Below are 25,412 nucleotides of genomic sequence, written 5' to 3' on the forward strand. Positions count from 1 at the left end.
CATAGAATAATAAGAGTCACAATGTTTTCAAGTCACAATGCTTTCTTCCTCTTATAGTTTCTAAAATAAATTTTTAGGAAGCTTTAAATTTATATTGATTTTTTCCTAAAGATTTTAATATAGCTGAGGATCAGTTCCCACAAATAAATTACTTTGTTGAAATAACTGAATTTTCTCTGATGAGAAATATGGCAAGTTAACCTTGCCTTATTTTAGTACAGGCAGAATTAAAAGTACTACTGACATACATATGCATATAAATCTCTTCTAAAGAATACGAAATACAATTCCTATCTTAAAGACTTTATGTCCTGATTGTGCCTATCAAAATTAAAAATTTATTCATTCTCACTGGTGCCCGAGTATCTACCTACTCTGTACACGATCTATGGAGATCATTAGCAGATAACCAGCCAAACAGGCTGAGGTTAAAATTCTCTTGAGAGTCAGGGGAACTTGGATAAACTAAAGTGTGGGGTTCAGGTTAGCTGGTGTCCACCTGAATCCTGACCTGGTAGTATTTCTCAGCACCATGCACTCTTAACTTTTAACTTCAAGAACTGGGCAGTAACAGTACCAGCAGCTGCTACACGGGACTTCTGATAACTCCCTTTGTAAAAACAATTATCTTATATGTATGAGTGCTTTGCCTGCATGTATACATGTGCATGTTGGACTGGTGCCCAAGGAGGTCAGAGGAGGGCATCAAATCCGCTGAAAAGGGAACAGCAGACAGTTGTAAGTGCTGGGAACTGATTGCAGGTCCTCTGGAAGAGAGGAGGGTGCTCTTAATTACTGAGCACCCTCCAGCCCCAGTTTGTGGACACTTCAGAGGAGTCACAGTACAGTGTACAATCAGTGTAGGACAGCTACTCGGGCTTGAGCCACTAGTTCTTACTTCTCTGCATCATGGGGGATGGCTGGTTAAGGAGGGTGGCCAGGCCGTGATAGATGGCGCCTTGCTTTGCAACTTCAAGTGTGACCACGGAACTGGTTCTTGTCATGAGTTCTGCTGCCCTAGGAAGAAAATACAGAGTATAAGAAAACTGAGTGCTCACAGGAGAAGCTGTGTTCAGAACACTCAGGCTTAGGTTCCTCAACCTGAGAGCTGCTTGAGGAAATAAATTTGGCTTTCAGAATGATTAACTCCTATCTATATTCTTTTTGAAATTATAAAAACATGTAAATATATCCTATGTTATCATATTAATACTCACACAATATTTAAAAATTCTATAAGTACTAAGTATATGTGAATATATGTATATTTATATATTCATTTAAATAAAGTCTGGACTAAAATATGTATTTATGAGTGAACAGAAAAATGGAATTTATGTACTCTTAAGAATTTTAGAATTAAAGAGGCAAGTGAGAGCATGGAGTATTTCAGCACTACTCTTTGAATTCCAATTTCAAAATTAAATGTAAAATATCACTTCAATACAGTAAGACTAAGCTTTAAACACCAATTAGTTATACCTTTCCTGAGAAAGTCCAACCAGACTTCGTCCATCCACACTGAGGAGCTGGTCACCAGCAGCTAGACGTCCATCCTTAGCCACCAGAAGAATGCAAGTGTAGGGAGAAAGAAAGGCAGCTGTCAGTCCATAGCAGCATCCTTCACACAACACAGCACCCACAGCTAGAAGCATCTGCACAGCATTTCACATAGCATAATGCCCTTCAACTGTTTCCTTTAAACAAATACTAACCACATCTGCAGCGCCTCCTTTCACAACAGACTTAACATAGATTCCCAGTTTATCCTGGCCAGCACCCTATGAAAAAAGGTCAGAACAACACAATGAAATCACACTGCAGGAAATGAATAACACCCTGCCCACATACACATGAGTAACTTGACAAATTTTCAGGCCTCATTTTATACAAAAACTAGAACTATAAAAACTGTATTAGTAGAACATACTTTTTGACAAAAACTAAAGAAACTAGTTAGGAATGTTTCTATTCTATAGTTTAGGTGTAGAAGAAAAGTACTCCTACAAAATCAGTCAATCCATAGACAATCTAATGAGAAAACGCCCTTAGGCTTGGAATACTCAAGAGGAGTATTTATAAACAGTCTGAACAGTCACAAACCCAAGAGAATGAGAAACTCTTCAAGTGGTTAACCCTTCACCAGGTCGGGACAGAGAGTGGGCTGTAGTGTTGTTAATTTTAAAACAAGAAAAGAACTTCTTGCAGCAAGCAGTTATGAACTAAGTAAAAAAAAATTATCTAGAAAATACTATACTGCAACTCATATATAACTAAGGATTCAAACACAAATACATAGCATTCTTATAAAAAAAAAAAAAAACAACCCTAATGGAGTCTTCAAGAAAAACTTAGGACAAGTGATGGGTTATCAGTCCCAAACTTAACATCTTTTCCAAACCCTCTCCTTCCCCAGCAAAGTTCAATCAACACTGTAGAAAGGGATGGGGTGGGGTGGGAGAGGAGCTGGAGGGCAGGGAGAATGCTGTGAATGTGCTGATCTCTGGGTATGACAAGGCCACTGCACTCAAACTCACGGTGGCTGCAGTTACCTGAAAGTCTAAGCCAGCCAAAATTCCAGCACAGGTGGGAGAAAATCTTACAAGGCCTCACCCCTAGGTGAGGAGCTATTGTCAGCTGACAGAGACTGACCAAAAAAAAAAAAAAAAAAAATTCTTTGGGTGTGGCCACTGGTAGGTTTCCCATGTGTCAGGGAATGGCTGCATACACTCTATGCGTATATGGGTAGCACTACAGGGCTTAATAGGGGACACACACACACACAGCATAGTGATGCATGATTTTAATCCTAGTGTTCAGAAAGCAGAGGCAGACTTCTGCTCCCTACTAACTAGCAGGAAAGCAATGCTTGCTGAATATAAGAGCAGCACTTTTAGTGGTGTGGAGAAGAGTCTGATTACATTTCTGCATTGCAGTTTTGGTAATGCAACGTAGACCTTACAACTTATTTAACTTTTTATTTTTAATTACATGCATGTGCATAATTTTAAAGTATAGATTTGTGCACACGAGTACAGCACTCACCAAGACCAGAGGCCCTTGAAGCTAGACTTATGGGTAATTGTGAACCACCCTATATGGGTGCGGGGAATTGAACTCAGGGCCTCTGCATGTTCTTAACTGCTGTGTCACTGTTTCAATTACAATTTAAATGGCAAACATTTATTCTTTAAATAAAAACCAACTACTGTCATCTCTAGCAAGAAAAACATTTGGCAATAATAACTAATATATTTTAGTAGCACTGCTATAAATAACACCAAGTATATATTTTAGAACAATAAATCAATCATGTCATTTCTGGTATGTTCCAGAGTATTATTAACAAACCCCCAAATAATCTTCCTCTTACTTGGAAAAACTACAGTGAGAATACATTTAAAAATCATGGAATAGACCGACCTGAAGCGAAAGTAGCCTGTCTGCCCTTCCCTGCACACTGCTGCTGTCTGCAGTCCCCCACCTGGAGAAATGTCCTAATCATTTTAATCATCTCTTCAGTAATAACACTCCTGAGTAACAACTAGGCTCCTTAGTTCATAGCTATTCTAATTCTAGACACCTACTACATAAGCTTACATTGTAGACTCAATACGAACTACAAGTAGTTACTTAAATAACCTCAAATCCTGGCTATTTCAAGTTAGGCAATTTAACACACACATATACAATGTGAAATTTTAATAAGCACACATTTAAATATTCACGCAAAATTGATCATTTGGTAAGTATTTAATGATCCTGTTAGGACTCTTAAAGTAGGCACAAACACATCTTCAGTGTCAGAAACATCCTGGCAAAATGAGGAAATGCTTCTAATTCCACCTACCTAGAGAAATCACCTCTTCTAAAGCACATGTGAATTCCACTATCTGCCTGCTGTCTGCAAAGACACATGTTCTCCTTCCTGAGTGCATGTTCAGGTATTCACTTCCCAACACTGCATTTCCAGCTGGACTCTGGGCTCCCACAAGTCTCCATCATTTAGTGTCCCTAGACTCTCCTACCACCAGCACCCGTCCTGTTCTCCTCACTAGCGTTCATATGGAATTCCCCTATGGCCTGTTTTACAGCTGTCTGTCTAAGTAAGATGGTCTCTCTCTTCAACTACAGCGCATGATCAGTCACCCACCCTTTCCTAGAAAAACTGTTATATGTTGCACCGCAAAAATTCCTTACCATTTTGGGAGTTTTTACTACTTCATCTGAATAGAAATAGCAACATGCTAATTAGTCTAGGGTTTAAAGAAGAAATAGCACAGATACATGTAAAAAGAAAATCTGAGGCATCTAATCACTTACATCTTATTTCTAATAGGCACAATATACTTTTAGCCTAGTAAGACTAAATTCAAAAATTCTTACCATGAGGTAGCAGTTCCTATTTTATAGACATATAATAATTAAAACTTATTTTATGGTAGTTCTACTAAGTTCCTAAGTAAGCAAGAAAAACAGAGTTTAGAAGTTATCTCTTATTTGATACTGCACATCAGTGTATGGCTTTTCAGATACTGAAGGGTACATGTGTGGCCTATTTAAACACTAACCAGAAGTCAACAATAGAACACAAAACAACAGCTTAAGGGCACTGAACCATTTCCAATCCTGATGTTCAACACCACAGTCACTAGGACACATGTACTCAAAATGTGGCTAGTTCAAACTGAAAGATGTTGACTTCAAAAGCATAGCATGAAAACAGGATGGATAACACCCTATTAATCTTTCTATAGTAATTATGTATTAAAGTATTATTTTGAAAATATTAAATTACTTTTTAAAAAAAGCTAGGAGAAAATTTTAAGTTACCTGTGCGACCCATAATCTTTTTACTGAATAGCACTGTTAAGAATGAAGGAATTTTTTGGTGTGCTGTAGTTTATCAGTCACCATTATTAGCAATAAATTCATAATTATGCACAAAAGTGTCAAAGTAACATCTTACTGTAACACATATGTTAACATTATATATTCTGATTTCCAGCCATGAGAAATGCAATGAGAATAATACTGAAATAAATATATAGGGCTAAATAATTTTTCAAAAAATTATTTGTCTAAAGGTAACTAAAATGCTTAAAATGTTTATTCTACTTGGTTGTCAAATTATAAGATTAAACATAGCCACTACAAACTTCTCATTTAGTAAGTCAACTCCTTGAATGAAAGGAAGAAGGAGATCTTTTAGAAAAGTTACATGTTTCCAGGGACACCAGGCACTACCCCTCGTAGAACACCTGAGATCCACATCCACAGCACAGTGCTCAAGGTAGGTGGGCTTGGCCTCTGTGCCCTTTGTGAAGACCACCTAGAAAGCAAGTGCCCAGAAAAGCAGGCAATGCCCAGAGAAGGCAGGGGTCTCTGGACACCTAGTTATACCTGAGGCATTCAATATTCTAATCTTAAGACTGCACCCTACAGATAGGTCCTTTTCTTCTGTTTATGTGGAGCAGTAGGGTAAGGGAGGAGAGAGGACAACTATCTGTACTTTACCTATAGAAGGTTAGGAAAGAATGTAACAAAAGAAAACAAACCATGTCAGAAAACAGGACACCCCCGACCCCCACCCCAGACTAGAGGAGACACATGCACACACCTATTAGCTGCCCCAGCCTCTGGTGAGATGTGAAGGTCCAGAAAGAAGGCTGTCCGTCTGTCCTCCTAACTCTTACTACCTTCTCAGAGCCTGAAAGGTGCCAGTTCCCTTCTCAGTAGGGAGGCACTACCACAAGAAGCCTGTTCTCCAGCTTGGCTGCCAACAGAGTGTGTGGGAGTATGCCTCAGTAACAGCATAAAAACATCATTAAACCCAAAAGAGGAAAAAAAAAAAAAAGCCAGAGGAAGAGGTGTCTGCCAAGCAACATAGGGCTTAGCCCATTGTTCTGGGGTGGAGGCCCAGCCTAGACTCCCCAGCTGGAGCACAAAACAATGTGGGCTGGATGACCTAAACGAAACTGCAGACAGAAACGCTGCTGGGAAGCTCTGTGCTCACCAGCATTTTCCTCACGTCTTTTAGTTGCTTTCTCAGACCAACTATCAAAGCCCAAACAAGGGTTTTAAAAACACTCTAAACATCCTTTTCTACCAACTACCTTAATTTTTAAATTGGTTTAAAATGCTTTCTTCACATGAATTTCACCTGCAGCAATTCTCAAAATAAGTTATTCCAACAGATATGGTGGTAAACAAAGTAACTGAGCACAAATTCCATAAACTAAGCTCTAATCTCAGCTGTGTTCTTTTCCCATTTACAGCAATACAAAATCACCAACAAAACAACGAAATTGACCACATCATCCATCTTTTCTTTATGAAACAAATGAGAATAGCCCCCCAGGAGTTCTGAAATGGGATACGGGAGGGGGGTTATTGCGACAGAATTGTGCAGAACCTCCTTAAGAGTCTCAAGCCTGAGAGTCCTGAGAAGCTGCCTAAGGTGTAACTGCAGAGTATAAATACACCTGGGTTCCTAGGCCTTAAACGAGGGTGAGGTGTGAAGGGGTGTCATTCTGTTTCTTTGTAACCACAGAGCAAAAAATTGGTTCTTTAAAGGAATACCAATTATGCTATTAGATTAATACTCCAATGAAATTCGGTATTTCAGTCAATCCCAGAAATAAATACGTATGTAATAATAATCCTGTGAAAAAAATTACCTTCTTATGTAAGTCACTATTTTGTTTTTAGCAAAAACATTCATAATGCTGTTCAAACTCATAAACCACAGTCACAAGGGATACTGTGTCATTTCAAGAAAAAGACACTTTTTGCATTTCTGTGGAAGACCCTTTCCTGACACAGAGGTACTTTGGAACAAAAATAATTTTTTAAAAAGACTTTTTCATTTTTATCAATGTGTGTGTGCATGTGAATTTGTTATGTGTGTGCATGCCCTCGAGTCCTGAATAAGGCACTGGGGTCTCCTGAATCTGCAGTTAGAAGCGGCTGTCTAAACTTGGGTCCTCTGGAAAAACATCTGTACCCTTAATCTTAAACCATCTCTCCAGGCATGCTTTTAAGAGGAACTGAAAAACCCCGAGTTCACTTGTTTAACCAGGTCTTTCCCACGAAGGGTTACAGACCATTACAGAATACAATGGGAATGTCTCAAATACTTCAAGGACCTAAATTATAGTCTATGTAAGGAAATGCTCTCCAAGAGAGAAGGCAGCTATTAACAGACAGTTTGCTCTCGCTTTTTTAAATTATAGAAATCTTACTGTTTAAGCTAAGATTTAAAAACTAAAAACTCAGTATTTAGTCTAAAAGAAACTATAACATCTTTAAGGCACTAACTACCAACTTATTTCCAGATAAAATCTGTAATATAAATTGACATTTATTAATATAAATTGACATTCTTAAAAACACCACCACAACAAAAGGCTACGGAGAAAGCCTACTCTGCAACTACCAATGTAGCTACAAATAAGATTTGTGAGTATCTGACTAGGCGCTCTTGAAATCACACAGTGGCAGTTACTATTTAAAGCAACCTTTTAAAAACCGTATTATAACCAGTAGTGTTAAAACTTACATTTTTCCTGAATAAAAATCATAAGAACGTCATATTTTTTATGAACCTTAAGTATTTGCAACATAAACAGAGAACAACAACTACCCAGGTATGTAATCACCAGCTACATTTACGGCTCATTCTTCATGAGTGAGTTAATTATTGACAGGTTTAAACAGGTTGTGGTGGAAGATAAAACACATTCTTTAAAGATCATAGTTTGCACAAGAACATTAAGGACAACACCCTGAAGAAACTCACCACTGATTCCGTTCTTCCAACAACGGAGAACCACATTTTTATCTCTAGGACAACAGTCTTGAGCTGGAGACCAGTTGTCTACTTCTCAGTTTCAACAGCAACCAACACAGCTGGCTTTTCGAGAATGGATTGCCACAACCCTGAGCTGGATGCTGTGACACTGGATGGCATTTATCAACATGAGCTGGAACCAGTGTAACACTCAGATTCTTATGCAACCAAGCCACTCTGATTTTCATTCCCTTGTCCTTTATTAAACTTTAAAGGGTTATAAAAATGAAAGGGAACTGCTTGTGTTTTAAAAATCCAAATTAAACAGGAAGCGTCGGCATCGTGTTGTCCCACAGATGAGTAAGAAGTAGCATGCTGAACTCTCCAAAAGCAACGTCTCAGAAAGTAAACTGCAAACCCACACCGCTTCCAAATCATCTGGATTTTATCAAGTTTAACCACCATGTGGAGGGCAAGGAGAAGAACTTAGTAGCAAAACACGGCTCAGGGTTACAGCAGCAGAGTCATACAACAATTAAAAAAGGGAAAAGGCCTGGGTTAAACACACAGACTTCCAGCAAGCAACACAAGTACAGACACAGGAAGGCATTCGGGGTGACAGGAAAACACAGCAGGGCTGGGTGGAAGTGGAGTGTGCAAGTAGCTACTACCAGTGTTTTCTATGGCTTCCTACTCAACCATTAGGACAAACAATTGTCACTAGTCTTAAAGGCACAGAAACGGCCGGCAGAAACAGAGACACAGGTGGTAGGCAGGGAAAACTGGACAGAATGCTGGGAGAAGGAAGGCGGAGAGAGAAGCCATGAAGCCACTACAGACAGATGTGCTGGAACTTTGCTGGGTAGGCCATGACCTTGTGTGATGCACAGGTTAATGGAGATGGGTTAAATTAATCTGTAAGAGCTAGCCAATAAGAAGATAGAGCTAATGAGCCGAAATTTAAATAATACAGTTTTGTGTGATTATTTTGGGTCTAAGCTGGCCGGGCAGATGGGAACAAACAAGCAGCTTCCTCCGGCAAATCGGCAGGATGAGGAGTGTAGTACTGCCCCAACAGTCCAGAAAACCAAAAGTGTACGTGGCTCATCAGGAGACAGGGCTGACCATCCTAACTTGTACCAGAGGTCTTCATACCAAACTATCTTATATTCAAAATGCACTATGAAATCTTAATGGTATGGTGACTCCATCACTGTATATATAGAGACTTCTCACCTGCACTGCACTGTCCTGGCAGCCTGCAAACCCAGGATACTTGTGTTTTCTTTCGCTGAGCTTTCATTCCCATACTATAAACATGATAAATACAGTATGAAAATGGGCATGGTGAACAGCTAGCTATTCATCTGTCTCATTCAAAAAACAAGTGCTAATATACTACTATTTCATATGTTAAAATGGCATTGTGCACTTGACAGAGAATTTTTAATTGTTTCCTTCAGAGTGCCCACATACCAATTCCTAAATTTCATCTCTGGATCTAACTTTTTGTTTGTTTTTCAAGACATGGTTTCTCTGTGTAACTGCCTTGGCTGTTACTTGCTGGAACGCACTCTGTAGACCACGCTGGCGCTGAACTGGCCTCTGTTTGCCTCCCAATACTGGGATTAATTAAAGGCATGACCCACTACTCCAGGCCCCTCTGGCTCTAACTTTTTGAGCTCCATTATCCAATCCACTGCTGGGCGGGGGGGGGGGGGGGAAGAAAACAAAAAACCAAACATTTATTTTTATCAGGTTCCCAAAATTTCAAGTTCAATCCTGAATTCACAATTTCCCTTTTCTTGACAGCTCTACCCACAGGTCCCAGCTGCTCAAGTTAGAACCAGGATTCTTTTCTGAATTTCCCCTCTGACCTATTACACAGCTCATCCCATCTAAATGCTGTCATCAAATAAGGATCTGCCAGCACTGACCATGGCCCAGAAAACTACCAATCCTTCAACAAGTTCCCGCACGGGGCCTGGCCTCAGTATACCTGTATTCCTGTTAGTGACTACCTTCTGCCACCCTACCGCCTAGGACCCTTCACTGGGAAATGAGGACAGAAAACTTGTAAATTAGTCACTTTTCTCCTGCTATAACAAAAGTACCAGATAAAAGCAACTTAAGGTAAGTTTTTGATGTGGTTTGAGTTTTGATGTGGTTTGAGGGATGAGAGGGTATGGCCGTGGGAGTCACACTATATCCACAGTTAAGAAGCATAGAGAGATGCAGGCTGGTGCTCAACTCATGCCTCCATTTCCCTCTTCTGTTCGGTCTAGCTAGAGCATACTCAGTGGAATGATGCTGCTACAGCAGTGGGTCTGCCCTTCTCAGTTAAATCTCTTTGGAAACATCCTCGCAGACAACACAATGGTATCACGGTGTCTCCTAGTGATTCTAAGTCCAGTCAAGGTGACAATAAAGATTAACCATCACTCCACACAGCAGAGCAGTGATCATATTACACCTAAGTATAAAAAATACCACTCTGCCAAGACCCACCTTTACAAGGCTGAACAAGTCAAGACCTGTTCTTGTAAACTAAGTTTAAGGAAACATAGGCTGGACTGTGACTTTAGCTTGACTTGATGTCCTAATTCTCTACCTGATACCTGACAGAGAAAGAAGAGTGGGCAAGGATGCACGATGAAGCCTGAGCCTACTATTACGAAAAACTAGGTCCTTTGCATCAGGACACCACACCAGAGAAATCAAAACCCAAGTCACACTGGACTCTGAAGAAAATAAGTCATTCTGCACTGGAAAACTTTTTCAACTGGAAATAACATTAACCCTGATTATGGTCACTCTCCAGCAGACTAGTATTAGAGAAAAAGATTATGTCCACAACACAATACAGAACTGAAGACTTCTTTGTTTTTTTTTTCCTTTGTAGCACACAAGAGTCAGTCCAGAGCGTCACAAGAATACATATTTACCACTAAGCTATACCCCCCCATCCCAGGAGTTAAGTCTTTCCTGTGTATGAGTGTGGCAGACTGATCTCTGAACTTGTTTCCCCTCTAGAAATGGGCAGTAATTCAGCTATAATCAAGAAGAAAATGGTTCCATGGCTAACATTGCCTTTCAAGTTTCCAAATGTTCTAAGCTTGGGTCAAGTATATTATAATCATTATAACATGATGTATGATCTGGGTCACATGAGATGAACAAGAATTTTGAACAGCAAAATATGATCAGAGGCCTAGGATCTTGGCTCTGACAATCACAGGTGATTTCACAGAACCTAAGTTTCAGGTGGGTACAGGTTCATTTTGTCTAGTCCTGAACAAACTTGTTGACAGTTCCAGACCCTTCTGCTCAGCCATGCCACCAAGTCTCAGAACCACTGCCTTTTCCCACCTTCCAAACCCTTCATTTTGTTGTGCCGCCAACAAGGCAACAAGACTCCTCTAACCTATCAGCCCACACTCTTAACACTGTACAGCACAGCTCTCTCCACCACCTCTGGCTCTCCTTGCAGATGCAGACTGTTCAAACAGGTACACACAACACTGGTCATTCTTCCCTGCTTGTGTCCTCACTTCTACCTACAACATACCTCTGTTGGGTCATTTTTCTAATTTCTTAATTCCAAGAGTCAGCTGAAGCCCCACAGTGTTTGGAAGAATACTTTCATGCTCATTAATCTACTTATTTTTTAACTTTTAAAATACAGTTTCACGGTTGACAACTTAGTGCACTAAAAAAAAAAATTAATTAAGTAAATAAATGGTTCATCATGCTAGGCAGTTTTTGTCAGCCTGACACAGACTAGTCACTTGGGAAGAGGGAACTTCGATGTAGGAACTGTCTCTGAGACCGGTCTGTAGGTGTGTCTGTGGGGCTTTCTTGTTAATGTACCATCCCAGAAAGGTGATCCTGCGTTACATAAGAAAACAAACTGAGCAAGCATTGAAAAGAAGGCAATAAGCAGTGTTCTTCCATGGTTTCTGCCTCCAGGTCCCTGCTCTGAATTCCCTTGATACAGAATGCAACCCGTAGGATGAAACAAACTCCTCTGCAAGTTGGCGCTGCTCATAGTGTTTATCACAGCAACAGAAAGGAAACTAGAGCACACATGCTTTAAAAGTAAAAACAAACAAACAAAACACAAGCTCTTATTTCTGTTAATAAGTATTTCCATCTATCCCAACCATGGGGCTGACTTGGGGAACAACACCACTAGAGAGAAAAAATGTTAGTTGGTTAATAGAGACAATGAAAGTCAAGTCCTAAGGATCAAATTCCAGTTCTGTGAAGTACTGGGCTCAAGAACAAGCACAGGACACGACAGCTGTTAGGGAAATGCTGGCGAGGTAGGACTCATAAACCTTGCGTTTTAGGTGTTTTGCTCTGTTTTGTTTTTTGAGACAAGACTGCACTATGAATACTAGACTGGTCTAGAACTCCTCCTTCTTGCCTCTGCCTGCTAAATGCTGGGATTACAGGTTATATGCCATGGTGTCTACCTTTGAAAATGAAGGGCAAAGATCCAAGACGGAATGATACACAAAGGAATCCCACATTAGAAAGGCCCATGTGCTTACAATCTGCCCCAAGTCAAGAGCCAAGACTTTGGTAAGTTTCTCATTATTTTGCATGGTGCAATGCTGACCTCATGGTCTCCCTATACTTCATGCCATGTGTACTGTATGTAAATCAATGGGCCAGGGTAAGAGACTTAATACAACTTAAAAAAAAAATATCAGCAGTGGGGGAGGGGAATGAACAAAATAGTGACATATTTATGAAAAAATCATAATTAAACTCATTATATGCTAACTTAAAATTTTCATTAAAAACATCTGTTCCATTGAAAATACCTGACTATGATTGTGGAAGCTTTTTTCTGTTCTTAAATAATAACTTCAGCCATACTGTTAATTTCTTCTTTAACAGACTAGTAGGACTTAGATGCCAGGAGAACAGGGAGGTTGCGGGAGCTGCCAGCACTTCAGATGGACGCACAGCTGTGCTTAGCTCCACTCCCACCCTCCAGCAGAGAAGACCTAGAGACTAGAATGGTAGTGCTATTAGGTCCCCATGACTGCCACACACTGAAGGCTGAAAAGATCCGATATCTGATATGACAAAGTGACAGGTGCAACGATTTCTCTATTGTCCATGCTCACTTTTCCCACGGTGCCCAACTAGCCTTGACCATGCCTTTAAACTGCTTCCTCTGAGACTATGCTATCTCAAGGAACCATCCACTACAGCCCCATTCTCAGAGAAGAGCTGATCCTCAGGGAATGCCAGGAGGACAGCAGCTGCCTTCAGGTAGCATGTTCCCTTCTCCCAGAAGCAGAGCTGACATCACTCTGGTCCATCCCGACTCATGTTCATGGATGGGAGAAGATGCTCTCCAGGGGCTTCCTCAGACCTACCTTTGCTGCTACAATGCTGAGGCCCATTCCATTCTGTTTTTTTAGGGTCACAGTGATTATTTCAGGTTCCTTCCTCAGAGGCTGGGCCTAAAGATAAGAATCTCATTTTATCTCATATGGTTAGAAAGTTAGTTAATTTGTTATAAACAACAAAAAAGAAAAGGTACAAAAAGTCTACTACCTCAGGTACTTTTCATTTGCTAAACAGTATTACATCATTTGGCTAAAGTTTAAAAGATGAACCTAGCTACAAATGCCATTCAAATGCTAAGAATTAATTTATGAAGCAAGATTAAGCTTCCATTTTCTACCAGGCTAAAAAATACAACCATAAAAACAAAATCCAACTTTTACCTTTATGATCTTTTAAAATAAACTGTTAGGCTTTTGTTTTGTTTTCCAAAGAAAAAGCTTAAAATTATTTTATAATTTTCCACTGTCTGGGAAGATAGCAGAAAACAGCTGTAACAGAGATGAAATACTATCTTCATTTCTTGGGAAACTGCACATTTTATTTAAAATGGTGAACATAAAGAACTATAGGATACAACAGCTGTAGTTTCAGTACTCCATCAAGAAACTTACATCCTGAGTTGGGCAACCAGTGCAAGGAACTGCATAGGCAAGCAGAGGAGGCAGCCAGGGCTTGGACAGATTCAAAGACAGTGGCTTTTGTTGTATTTTGATTTTTAAGGAAAGCATTATTTAAGTCACATATTACACTCATGCCAAATTTCACACCAAAGTGTGAACAAGGCTAAAAACAAAATGAACACTGAATACACACTAAGAGGAAATGTAACTATTAAGATGCAACTGCAAAGAGACAGTGATTAAATGAAAGGCGAGAAACTGTAAAGACCATGAAAGAACAGGAGGGAGAAAACAAAATTATGTGACATTAAAATTTTTGTTTTATACTCCAAAACCACAGAGAAGCCCTGTCTCAAAAAACCAAAAAAAAAAAAAAATTGTTTTATATAGATCAGACTGAAATCTATTTCCTGGGTAATCTGAGAATAAATCTGAGAGATGAACAATCAATGAATCCAAAAAGTTAATTGCTTTCGTATAAAATCTGGTCATCAGAAGTTCACACTGTTACTTTGAATTTGACCAAAACAAACAAAGGAAGTCAATTAAAAGAAATGGTCACCTTGTTAGGAGTAAGCCCACACATTTGGTATAATGACAACTATCAATTCAATTTTAGGAGATGGTTCTGATACATTTTTAAATCTAAAGTTTTATATAAACATATATACTATATAAAGTATTCATTTTGAAAGTGTATTTGAAGCAAAATGTAATTTTCCTTAAGATTAAAAAAATTTCTTATTTCAAAATTATAAATTATCTGATACACATTTAAGACAAGTAGAAATCAGTAGAAAAGAATGAAATATTTTTTCCCCTGAAAAATATTTTGTAATAAAACTGTTCAAAGTTATTATACTTATATGTTCCAAAAATAAGTATGTAGGCTGTCTTAAGTGTTATCATAAATATTCTTTATTGCTACAGAACCATTTATCTTACTTACTACACAAAACTGTACAGACCTGGCTCAGGAAGTAAATGCATGTGTTTTTACAAATCAAAGTTTTAAAATGTTTGAATCAAATTGGTATTAGAAAATCATTTTATAATTTTCCATCATAACATTCTATGTACACAAGGAATAAATTATATCATATCTCCGAAGTCATTATGAACATTTCATATTTTCCTCCATCCCAACCTCAAATACTTGCCAGTTCTGTGTTCTCACGCATAAGGTGACTTTCATAATCTGCACCTTCAAAATATATCGTCCAAGTACCTGGTGAACGTGTATGAGGAATCAACCTGCAAAATCCTAAAAAGAAAATAACTATTATAAGACAGATAAAGACATACTTAATCCCACACAATTTTCAACAAGGAAAACAAGACAGATTACTGATTTAAACCATTTTTCTTTTTATGAAAATTGGTAGACTGCTCTGTAAATACAGTCTTACAGAACCTATACATCCCACCCGAAAGGAAAACCCTCAATGACATACACATTTGTTTAGCAGAAGAAAGGCATAAGGAACCAGAGATCGACACAGACATGGGCTGCCAACCTGTAACACCAGGCTGGGTTGAATGTCTTACACTACAGACCACTTAACTTGCATACCCTGGGTTGGGCGAGTCCTTTCTCACAACATTTTGTAAACATTTCTTCAGCTCGTGTGCATTTAAAGTCTTAAAGAATGGTTCTGTTTTGCTGTTTTCTGAGGCAGGAGCTTTGAACTTACTTTGTAGCCTAGACTAGCCTCAAGCTCATGATCCCTCTGCCTTAGCTTTCTGTTACAGCTGAGCATAGAGCACTTTTTTGCCTATTATGTGCAAGGTCCTTAGCTGGATCCCCGATACTCCCATTAAAGTATTTCTGATATCCTTATTCAGGATAGAGAACATATTTAAAATATGAAGGCCCTTATTCAAAGCCATCTCGTCTTAATTTAGTTAAATTTTATTTTATAGTCCTCACTTATTTTTGACAAAATAATATTATATAAGCTTTCCATAATTCTTCTTGTCGTGAACACCCAGTGTTGCTCAAGGTCTCACCATATGTGGACAGCTGCATGTCTGAAGCCTAGCAGTCCAGAGTCTTCCCTGCTTTAGTGTTTTATCAAAGGAATATAATTTAGATTGCTGTTATCTGACATGTACTTGTGGAAGAAGGAAGGAGAAATATAAAGAGCATCAGCTAAAATAAAAAATATAATGTAATTTCACTTTAAAAATGCTTCAATGCAGCGGTTTCATTGATATGTAACCAGAATTTGTTTTACTTCCTCATGTTTTAGAGACCTATAATGCTATTAAAAATCTGAAATTTCAATAACTGTAAACAATGTTTTAGATTTTCAAATGCCCAGTTTCCACAATGTTCATGGAAGTGGGTTTGTCACAGCCTGAGGCACTCATCATACCCCGGAATGGGCTGGGCTGGTTTACAGTCTTTTCACAGAACTGCACAGCAGGGGGGGGGAGTGGAGAGTGGGGTGGGTACCGAGAGTGCACAGCAGTTCTTTAATCAGTTTACCAAGAGTAGAGTGTAAAGAATCAAGAAACACTGATGTCAAATACTCAGCCCACTTTACACCTTTAAAGGCATCTGTGTGCTAGGCTGAATGAACTATAAACATCCAACATGTATGAAATAATACATGGTTGTCAAAACCAGAATGAAATACCAACTGGCCTCAGATCACGTATCCAAGAGAGCCCAGGGGAAGATATGAAGGAAACTCTTCGTCAAGTTAAGACCTCACAGTTTCCATCCTGGCAAATACCCATGGTGCACAAGACAAAACCGGCACATTATAAATTATGTCCAGTGCAAAGTCGGAGCAGATGAGTCTTCTAGCTTACTTATTTACACAACAGTAATTAACACGTTTCTGAGTGTCAGCATGAAGCATGCCTAGGTGAGTATGGACAGGACTGAGGAAGCCCAGCCAAACCAAAGCTACAGTAACTCAGCACTGTGAAGACAATATTCATACCACCACTGGGAAGAGAAGACTTACACATGCCCTGGAAGGTAAGATACAACCCTCAGACACAGCTTCACGGGGAAGGCATAATGCTCACACCCCTTTACAACAAACTAGCACCCTAGTCCCTGGCTCTGTACACAGTCTTGATGGAAAAGCCTCTGGAAGCATCTCTAGACACATGTCTCTCTCATGAACAGCTCGACAGCCTATCATCAGAAGTAATAGATAAGACTCACTCCTGGGGATAAAGTAGCTATTGACCTGCTCTGCTGAGATGCACACATAGAAACACACCTTTAAGTAGATCTTCAGCGAGCAGTCAAGCCTCTTTACTGTGTTCCCAATGCAGGCTTAAGTTTCTGTTACAAATGCATGCCTAGAATGTTCACATTATTGCAGCCAGGCTCAATTTCCCTATCTGGATACAGGTCTACCTGTACCATGAATGAGTGTTTCTCAGGCCTAAACACATTCACTCTCCTTCAAATATCACAGTTTTCCTAAATGACCTCACCTCTGCTTCCCCAACCTTGGACTTTGTGTCTGAGCACAGCAGACATGCTAGGAGAACTAAAGCACAAACTGCTGTGCCAACAACACAGAGTTCATGCAAAGAGGTAGTCTTTCAATGTAATGATTTTTTTTCATCACTATACTTCTGAAGATCTAAAACATATTTTTTGTGGTGAAACAGTCACTGAAATTTAAAAAAATCACACGCGACATTTATCTATGGCCACAGTCCCTTCATTAGTCTTACTATTTGTCATTTCATTGAACCCCTAATCTTTGGGTCTACGTTCCTACTCATCTGTTATTCTCTACATCATAAAAAATGTAGCAGAGTAGATTAAAATTTGTCTTCCCTCAAAGCCCACTTAAAAGAAAAAGTTTTTTGTAAGTGTCATATACCAGCAAAACTGTATATTACATGTCACAGAGGCAGTCAGGCAAAAACTGGAGACAGCTACACGTCTGCCTGAGGTGGTAGCCCCAGAAGCTGTGACAGGACACTGGGCACTCAGAGCCTCCCTCAACAGGCAACCTGTCCAGTGTCACACCTCTTAGCCCACTTTGTGAGGAAGGAATGGAAAGGAAGAAAGGGTGACCAGCCCGTGACAGTTTGGATGGCGGGCAGTGAGCTAGGATCTCTCAGAACGCTGGGAGCCTGTGCTGCCAGGAGAAAGGTATAATCAAAGGTCCCTTGTTATGGCACGGTGTGGGAAGAGAGCAGGTGCTCAGTCAAGGAACACAACACACCCACACGGGTGGTGTCTGGGCATGTGAGATCTTTCATCTCAGTGAAACTCTCTTGAGTCATAGGAACACAGTTTCCTTAGGCACAGTTCCATAGGCCTGTCATTCAGAGAGCCAGTGCAAAGCTCCCTCAAACCCAACTGCGTGAACCAACTGACGTATGACAAGTGGTATTTACCTCTCTGGCACAGAGGGTCTAAAAATTCTTGTAAACCATTTGGAATGTTTCTGACGACATCACAGGAATATCCATCTTCTGGCAAAAGAAAAGGTAGCTGTAGGTCAGGGTCCTCCTCCAACTGAACATCTCTGCCATCACTGCGGGCAAGCTCATCAGCTGTGTTCTCAGCAACAGCCACAACACTTTCTATGAGATCCTGCAGAAAACAGATACTGACTCATCAAGAGATTCTGACCAATGGGAAGTACTTTGCTGTGTCACAGACATGACCTCAGGGACAGCACACTCAACAGGATACAGAAAGTTGGCTTCACAAGGTAGTCACACACCCAACACACAATACTTAAAGACAGAACAAGAGGCTGATTAACTCGCAACTACATACGGCTTTAAAACACTGTTTTACCACAAGATATTCTCTCTGGGCAGTGGTGGCGCACAACTTTAATTCCAGCACTCAGGAGGCAGAGGCAGGCAAGCCTCTGAGTTCAAAGCCAGCCTGGTCTACAAAATGAGTTCCAGGACAGGACAGCCAGGGCTACACTACACAGAGAAACCGTCTCAAAACAAAACAACAACCCCCCCCCCAAAAAGCAAAAGATGTTCTTCTCTTGTCCAAAGAAGTTGATTTATTTGCACATATTAAGTTGTAAAAAATTATTTTTATAGAACATGAAATTCCATACAGAAAACTTTATGAAATAACTATTAAAAAACAATAACAAAAACATCTATGATTAGAAGTCTATTAATAGAAGAGCTGCAGAATTGGGGGGTCTATGGATAATTTATATTACCAAATATAGTACTGAAACACACATATACACACACATCTGGGGGTGGAGAATAGTGAGAAAGAAAACAAACACGTGAAGCTCAAATGTCTTAATTAAAATGAAGATCCCAGCTCATTTCCCCCACAACTTCAGTACCAGGAGCAAAGCAGCCCTGGGATCTACCACCATCTTCCTTTTCCATATAGGGAACAACTACCCAGGCTTATAATGTCACAGAGTTTTGTCTGTTCTTGAAATTAACTAGCTGGAAGCCACTGCATATATTTTGCATACACATACAGTTTCTTTCGCAACAACTGCATCATAATATTCATGTACATCGTGGAGGCAACCACAATTCCTTCTTCATTGTAGAAACATTCCTCACATCACTGTAACATGGTTTTCTGCACTGTATTGCTAACTGGGTTATTTTCATCTGCTGGCTATTTTGTACCTGCCTTTTATTGTTACAACTCAATATAATGTCCATCATAATCTAGACACAGTTGGCTCAGATGTAGATGGTATGGCTTGGGTTTGAAGCATACCTAAAGGTTTATGGATTGGGGGCTTGCTACCCATATGAAAGAAGTGAGGCTTTGGAGAAATGATTAGGTCAAAAGGACTCTTGTATTTTTTAATGGATTAATAGTTGGCGAATTCAAAATTTGAATGGATTATCATGAACCAGGAAAAATTAGGTCTAACTGGAAAAAGGTTGTTGGGGGTGGGGTGGGTGTGAGGATTGATCTTTAATGGACCCCTTCCTGTATTTGAATTTTTTTTTAAACTGAAGAGTCCATATATACTTACCCTGTATATACAAAGAAAGAACAGGTAAAAAAAAATGATTCTACCCAAGCCTGGCATGGTAAATATTTAAACGGGGTTACCCATTAAAATCAGCATGGGCAACTTATAGGTAGGTGTACCAACCACCAGAAATTGTTACTTGTTCATATAGTCTTCAGGTGGACAAGGAATCCTGTGAGTCCTCCCCCTATTCCACTACACGATGTTAGTGGGCTCAATCCTGTGTCTTAAGGGTCTAGTGTGGGTTATCAGCTCCTCTAATTTTAAGATGGCAACACCATGTTATAACCAAAGGACAGAGCTCCACGAGTTCTGTTTCCTGGCTGCAGGGAGTAAGCAGCTCTCGTTCACAGCATCTTCTCTGCAATCATGTCCTCTCTCTTACTATAGTCCACAATCAGGGAACAAGTTGATCACGGACTGAAACTCAGAAACCCTGAGGCCAAATCTTCTCTTTCAACTATTTCTCCCAGGTATTAACTTAAGAGGGTAGCATCTGTGGTTCAATCAATAAGGATAGATATTATGGATGGGTTTCTTATCCTAAAGTCCTTATTACAATATGAGACCAGTATACATAAAATCCCAGGCTCTCTTCTGGGTGAGACTGGTTGTTATCAATCAGACACTGATGTATGAAATCTGGAAGACTGCTATGGTAGTGAAGACTTATGCTGTTGCTGATGGCAGGAATGTACATACGGTATATAAAAAGAATCCTTAAAGCTTTAAGAACAGATCTGGCTCTCCAGAACTTAAGCACAGTGCTTTAAACTTCCTTTCCTCTAGTCCTCCCAAAAATTTCCTAAGAAGCAATGTCCCAAATTAAATAATTTCTTTCTTAAAATGCTTATATAATCTATATTCTTTGCATTGAACAGCTAAGACTTCAGAGTAAAATGATCTCCTATGATAATTTTAGGTAAGCTCACTACTGACACATCACTGAGAAAGCTTTCCTTTTCTTCCCCCTTCAACCTAACCTTCCTGTGCAGACATGCCCACACTACATGGTATCATGGTAATAGTCACTTACCGTAGGGATAACAGGCTCATCAGGTGCACAGTGGTAATTTTGTAATAAGGCTTGAAGTTGCAGAGAATTTAACTTAAAGCATGTGCTGTTTATATTTGGAATGTCATCAGGCACATACTTGTCCATGGTAAGCAAAGTAGTAGCCTATTTAAAAGAATAAATATTATAAAGTATGATACTAAAAATATTTTTTCAGTAAGGCTGAGAGAGTAGGTTAGTGGAAGAGCTCATACTCAGCATCATATGTGAGGTACTGAGTTCAAATTCCCAGTAACACCAAACAGAAAACCCTTTCTAACAGTGATTAAGCTAATAACTTGTTAATTTGGTTTTGAAATGCAGAATGCTCATAAAGAGGCATTAACATTTAGCAACACATATTAAACTACAAGCATACTTGTAAAGGTTCTTCAAAATAGCCTCTTGGATTTACTTTAGTTTTTATGTTTAACATAATTTTATCCAAGTATAATGGTTACAATGCACTTATAAAGAAAGGTCTCTTTGAAAGTCTGAATATTTATACAGTAAATCAGATGATCAATTATAGGAATAAGAGAATCTTGCTAATACAAGTTTTGACAAAAGTTGAGAGCTACCTAGTTCCTCAGGATAATGAATACCTTCAGAGGAGATGAAGGCATAAAAAACAAAAGCTAATATATTAGAAAAGATTCTAAATGTTGTATGTTTTGAGGTTGCACATACTTATTCCCTTAGTTATAAAAAGCAGTTCCTAGACTTTGGAATCTAAAGCTCTCTCTGAGAGCTGTTAAGATAGCAGAATATGACTTGCTAACTAATTACCATCTATACTTCCGTATAAGGCTTTCTAAAGTATATCTTACTGATCTCAACAAAAACACTTCAATGAAATTGCTATCCTACTGTTTATACACCTTGTTATAGGGTGAATAATGACCCTTGAAATTGTGATGTTGGAGGCCCGAGCATTACAGAAAAGGGACCTTGTTCATATACCACTGGTTACAAAAGGAGGGCCGTGCTACTGGTGCCCTTGTACAAACTGGACGCTTGGACAGACGTGTACCCAAGAATGCCACATGCAGACTACGGCAAAACTGTCCAACAAATGGTGGAACAGACCTGCAACAGTCCCTCAAAAGGTACTCACACGGCTAGCACCGCGGTTCCGAGCTCTAGTTTCCAGAAGTGGGAGGTAATAAACGCCTGCTAAGACATTTAGTTTTAGCTGCTTTGTTACAGCAGCCAAGATTTTGCCACATCACTGCCTGACTATACGTGACAAGAAAAAGACTGAGGCTTTACTGAACCCAAGTTCTTGTCTATTATAAAATCTGAAATCCACCACAAATACATTAACAGGGAACAGGGAGAAGCATAGAGAATGGAGTACAACCGTGTACACACCTGTACAATCCTGCTCAAGTGACAATCAGCTGCCAGCTCTAGTCCCTGCTTCTCTGCCCAGGCTTCAATATGCCCTAGCTGCTGGCGGATAATTGCTCCCCAGTAGTGAGAACACAGGCCCGAATCTGGGTCAGTCACCAATCTGTTGAACAGCCACATATTGATAAAATGGAAGAGCTGGGAGAATAGTTGGATGGTCAAGGCAGCATTGACCCTACAGCGCCTCAGCAAGGACATGGCTCCGGTGAGTGTATGCAGCACGTCATCTGTTCAGGATATGGAAGAAAAAAGTCCAGAGACCAGATATCATTGCAGACCTTCTGAGTCATACCAACTTTAGACATAGGTAGTTGAAGCAATTAACTGATAAGTGTCAAATTCAAACAAAAAGCAGGGATGTAGTCTTAAATACATACAGTTACTAACTAACCACAATTCAAATATGAATTCACCTAGAAGACTTTTTAGTTATTACCAACATAGCAAAACCTATTCATAAATTAACTTAGAAGTTATTATAAAGACTTCCAAATCCAATAAGACATTGAAGAAACCACCCTGGGGCTGGAAAGATGGCTACAGGGTTAGGAACACTTGCTGATCTTCTGGGAGACCCAAGTTCCTTTCCCAGTTGCAGGTACTCTAGGGCTCTAATGCCCTCTTCTGGCCTCCTTGGGTACTGACACCCACAGCATACACTCATACAAACATATTAACATAAATAAATCTTACAAAAACCCACACCCTTATATATATTTTCAATATGTAACAATATATTCAACATTAAGGTAAACTTGAGGGCTGAAGCGGCGGCTCAGAAGTTAAGAGTACTGGCTGCACCTGCAGAAGAGCCAGGTTCAGGTCCCAGCCATCTGTAACTCTGGTTCCAGGGAATCCCATGACCTCGTCTGGCCTCTGTGGGCACTAGACACAAACATACATGAAGTCAAAACTCATATACATAAAAAATTTAAAAATTAAAACATAGTTCTTAGCAAAATGGCACAGAAGAAGTTTGCTGGGCCTATAACCAGACAAAGGTCAGTGGCATCAAAAAATAAAGAAAACTAGAAACTGGAGAGGTGGCTCAGTAAATTCCCTCGATTCCCAGCATCCACAGGATGGCTCACAACAGCCTGTAATTCAGTCCAAGAAACCTGGCACCCTCTCTGGATTCTGTAGCTCTTATATGGTACAAATAATCAAGCGAAAAACACATATACTTAAAAATTTTTTAAAAAATCTTAAAAACTAAACAAAACAAAACAAAAGATACCAAGTTAAATTAAGCTAAATGGTGGAGGAAGGCACACAGACCCTAACCTATTTTTGGTCTTTGCAGACTGTTCTCCTCGGGATCATCCAGAAAGGCTGGCATGTAGTTATTAAGCTCTGACTGAAGACAGTGAACCAAGTACCTGAAAATACATAATTTTAATAACCTTAGCAAGTTTGCACAGATAGTGTTAAGACCTTTTATTGAGACAGTCTTTATTCTCTAAGAATATTTTCTACTAAAAATAACAAAAACTACACTCTGGGACACTAGAATGGAGTCCCAGAGTGCCCTGCTCTAAGTCAGCACATTTCCCCAAGCTTCTTGGTAAGCATTTTCAATTAGCTAAATGAAAACCTTTAGTATTAGTGTTGAAAACAGAACAGGAAGCATATAAGTTAACTCTTTCCAGAATGTGTTTCTTACTTAAATGCCATCTGAACCAAGTGTGCCAAAACATCCTGGGCATCTAGTGTGATTCGACTAAGGTCTCGGTCCTGCTTGATGAAGTTGAGAAGTTCAGATGCATTTGCCATCCAGAAAGCAAGTGCCCCGGCAATGTTCTTTTGTTTCTGTGGACAGAAAACATTTCCATTAACAATGTCGGACATTAGAAAAATTAGAAATAAATAGGAATGCTCCTGAAAAGCTCAAGATAGACCAGTACCTTCCCATCTTCACCAGGTATTTACCACAGATACCAGATACTTGCAAAGAAATTTAGGTCATGCAGAGCAATGGAAGTAAATGACCACTGCAGCATCTCGGGATGCATGGACACAGACATACTGGTCTAATTAGACGTAATTTACAGAATCAGTCAAGAATGGAGATATCATGTATTACCAAATCAAATTGAAGATTATGCATTATCTGGTAATCTGTGTATCATACACACATGTATCCATGGTTACCCACAGCCACCCTGATACTTGTAGTCACTGGCTTGGACACCATGCAACTCAGTATCAAGTACTGATCTATCACGTCCTCTCCCGACCACATTTGCAGGCCAGGCAACCTTAGATGAGATCCAAAGAATAGGAACCAAGGATAAATAATAGAGAAGAAACAGAACTTTTGTCATTTCATATCCACACTGAAGTGCATTAAGCAGAAATTATGAAATGCTGATAAAGTTGCACAGTCAAAAAGGATTTTAGTACTGCATGTTTCAGTTGCTGAATGAGGGTTATGAACTGCTCAGTCCAGGTTTTGTAGGATCATATTTGTAATGGAAGCAGCATGAGAAACTCAGCTAAGCCAACACAGCTAGGATCAGCTCCCAGCAGCATTTCCTACCTGATCAACCTGGTCTACTTCCTGGAGAAAAACAGACGAGGGGAAATCAAGCAGAACGAGAGAAAGAAACTTGTAAACAATCATGATAGTTTAAAAAAATTAAAACACTAACATGAAGGTACGACATGAGGTACGACACTTAGTTATTCCCAAGTTATTTGACATAAAGGGTTGGTTTCATGTTCTTAACATTCGTACAACTGAGTTTTATAGATGATAAAGATGATGTCATAATAAAACACAAATGAACATACTGATTTATTTGGAAGACATGCACAGGAAGGACTTCCACTTTTTTAAAATGATACTGTGGACTTACTACTTAAAGGTAAAGAAGTCCATTCCCCTGAATTAATTATGAGAATGAGAATGAAAAGACCAAGAAAAACAATCAAAATAAAAGCAGAAAATCTTACAAGTACACAAAGAATTCATATTACAGCTATACTAAAGGGAATAAATTCTAAAAATAGAATTTAAATTACTTCTTGAAATTATTTGCTGTCGTAATGTTTCCACCAATAGAGTGTTTTTCAATGAACCTATTCTGATGTTTGAAAGCCTTTCCTAGACAGCAAAGTCCTCACTAGCAGACAGCAGCAAGGACAAGTTCTCAAAAGGAGGCTTGGTGGTTGAAGTACCACAG

The 25,412-nt window shown here is 39.4% G+C and overlaps 1 protein-coding gene across 14 annotated transcripts in view; it reads right to left on the minus strand.

The window, feature by feature from the left end:
* Nucleotides 1-25,412, minus strand: part of Afdn (afadin, adherens junction formation factor) — a 90,042-nt gene that overhangs the window by 22,995 nt on the left and 41,635 nt on the right. For 11 of the 14 annotated variants that reach the window (XM_013352334.2, XM_026787425.1, XM_026787422.1 and 8 more), the window contains 11 exons: nt 24,767-24,787; nt 23,891-24,036; nt 23,512-23,606; nt 22,189-22,454; nt 20,797-20,940; nt 18,166-18,364; nt 14,943-15,046; nt 13,189-13,275; nt 1,716-1,781; nt 1,483-1,556; nt 899-1,017 (listed from right to left, as the gene is read on the minus strand). In XM_013352334.2, the coding sequence (XP_013207788.1) occupies nt 899-1,017; nt 1,483-1,556; nt 1,716-1,781; nt 13,189-13,275; nt 14,943-15,046; nt 18,166-18,364; nt 20,797-20,940; nt 22,189-22,454; nt 23,512-23,606; nt 23,891-24,036; nt 24,767-24,787 (1,321 nt within the window). The remainder of the gene's footprint in view (nt 1-898; nt 1,018-1,482; nt 1,557-1,715; nt 1,782-13,188; nt 13,276-14,942; nt 15,047-18,165; nt 18,365-20,796; nt 20,941-22,188; nt 22,455-23,511; nt 23,607-23,890; nt 24,037-24,766; nt 24,788-25,412) is intronic. The other 3 variants (XM_026787430.1, XM_013352335.2, XM_026787424.1) reach the window with 1 other exon arrangement.

This window comes from Microtus ochrogaster, linkage group LG9 (assembly GCF_000317375.1).
Source record: "Microtus ochrogaster isolate Prairie Vole_2 linkage group LG9, MicOch1.0, whole genome shotgun sequence".
Taxonomy (NCBI): Eukaryota; Metazoa; Chordata; class Mammalia; order Rodentia; family Cricetidae; genus Microtus; species Microtus ochrogaster.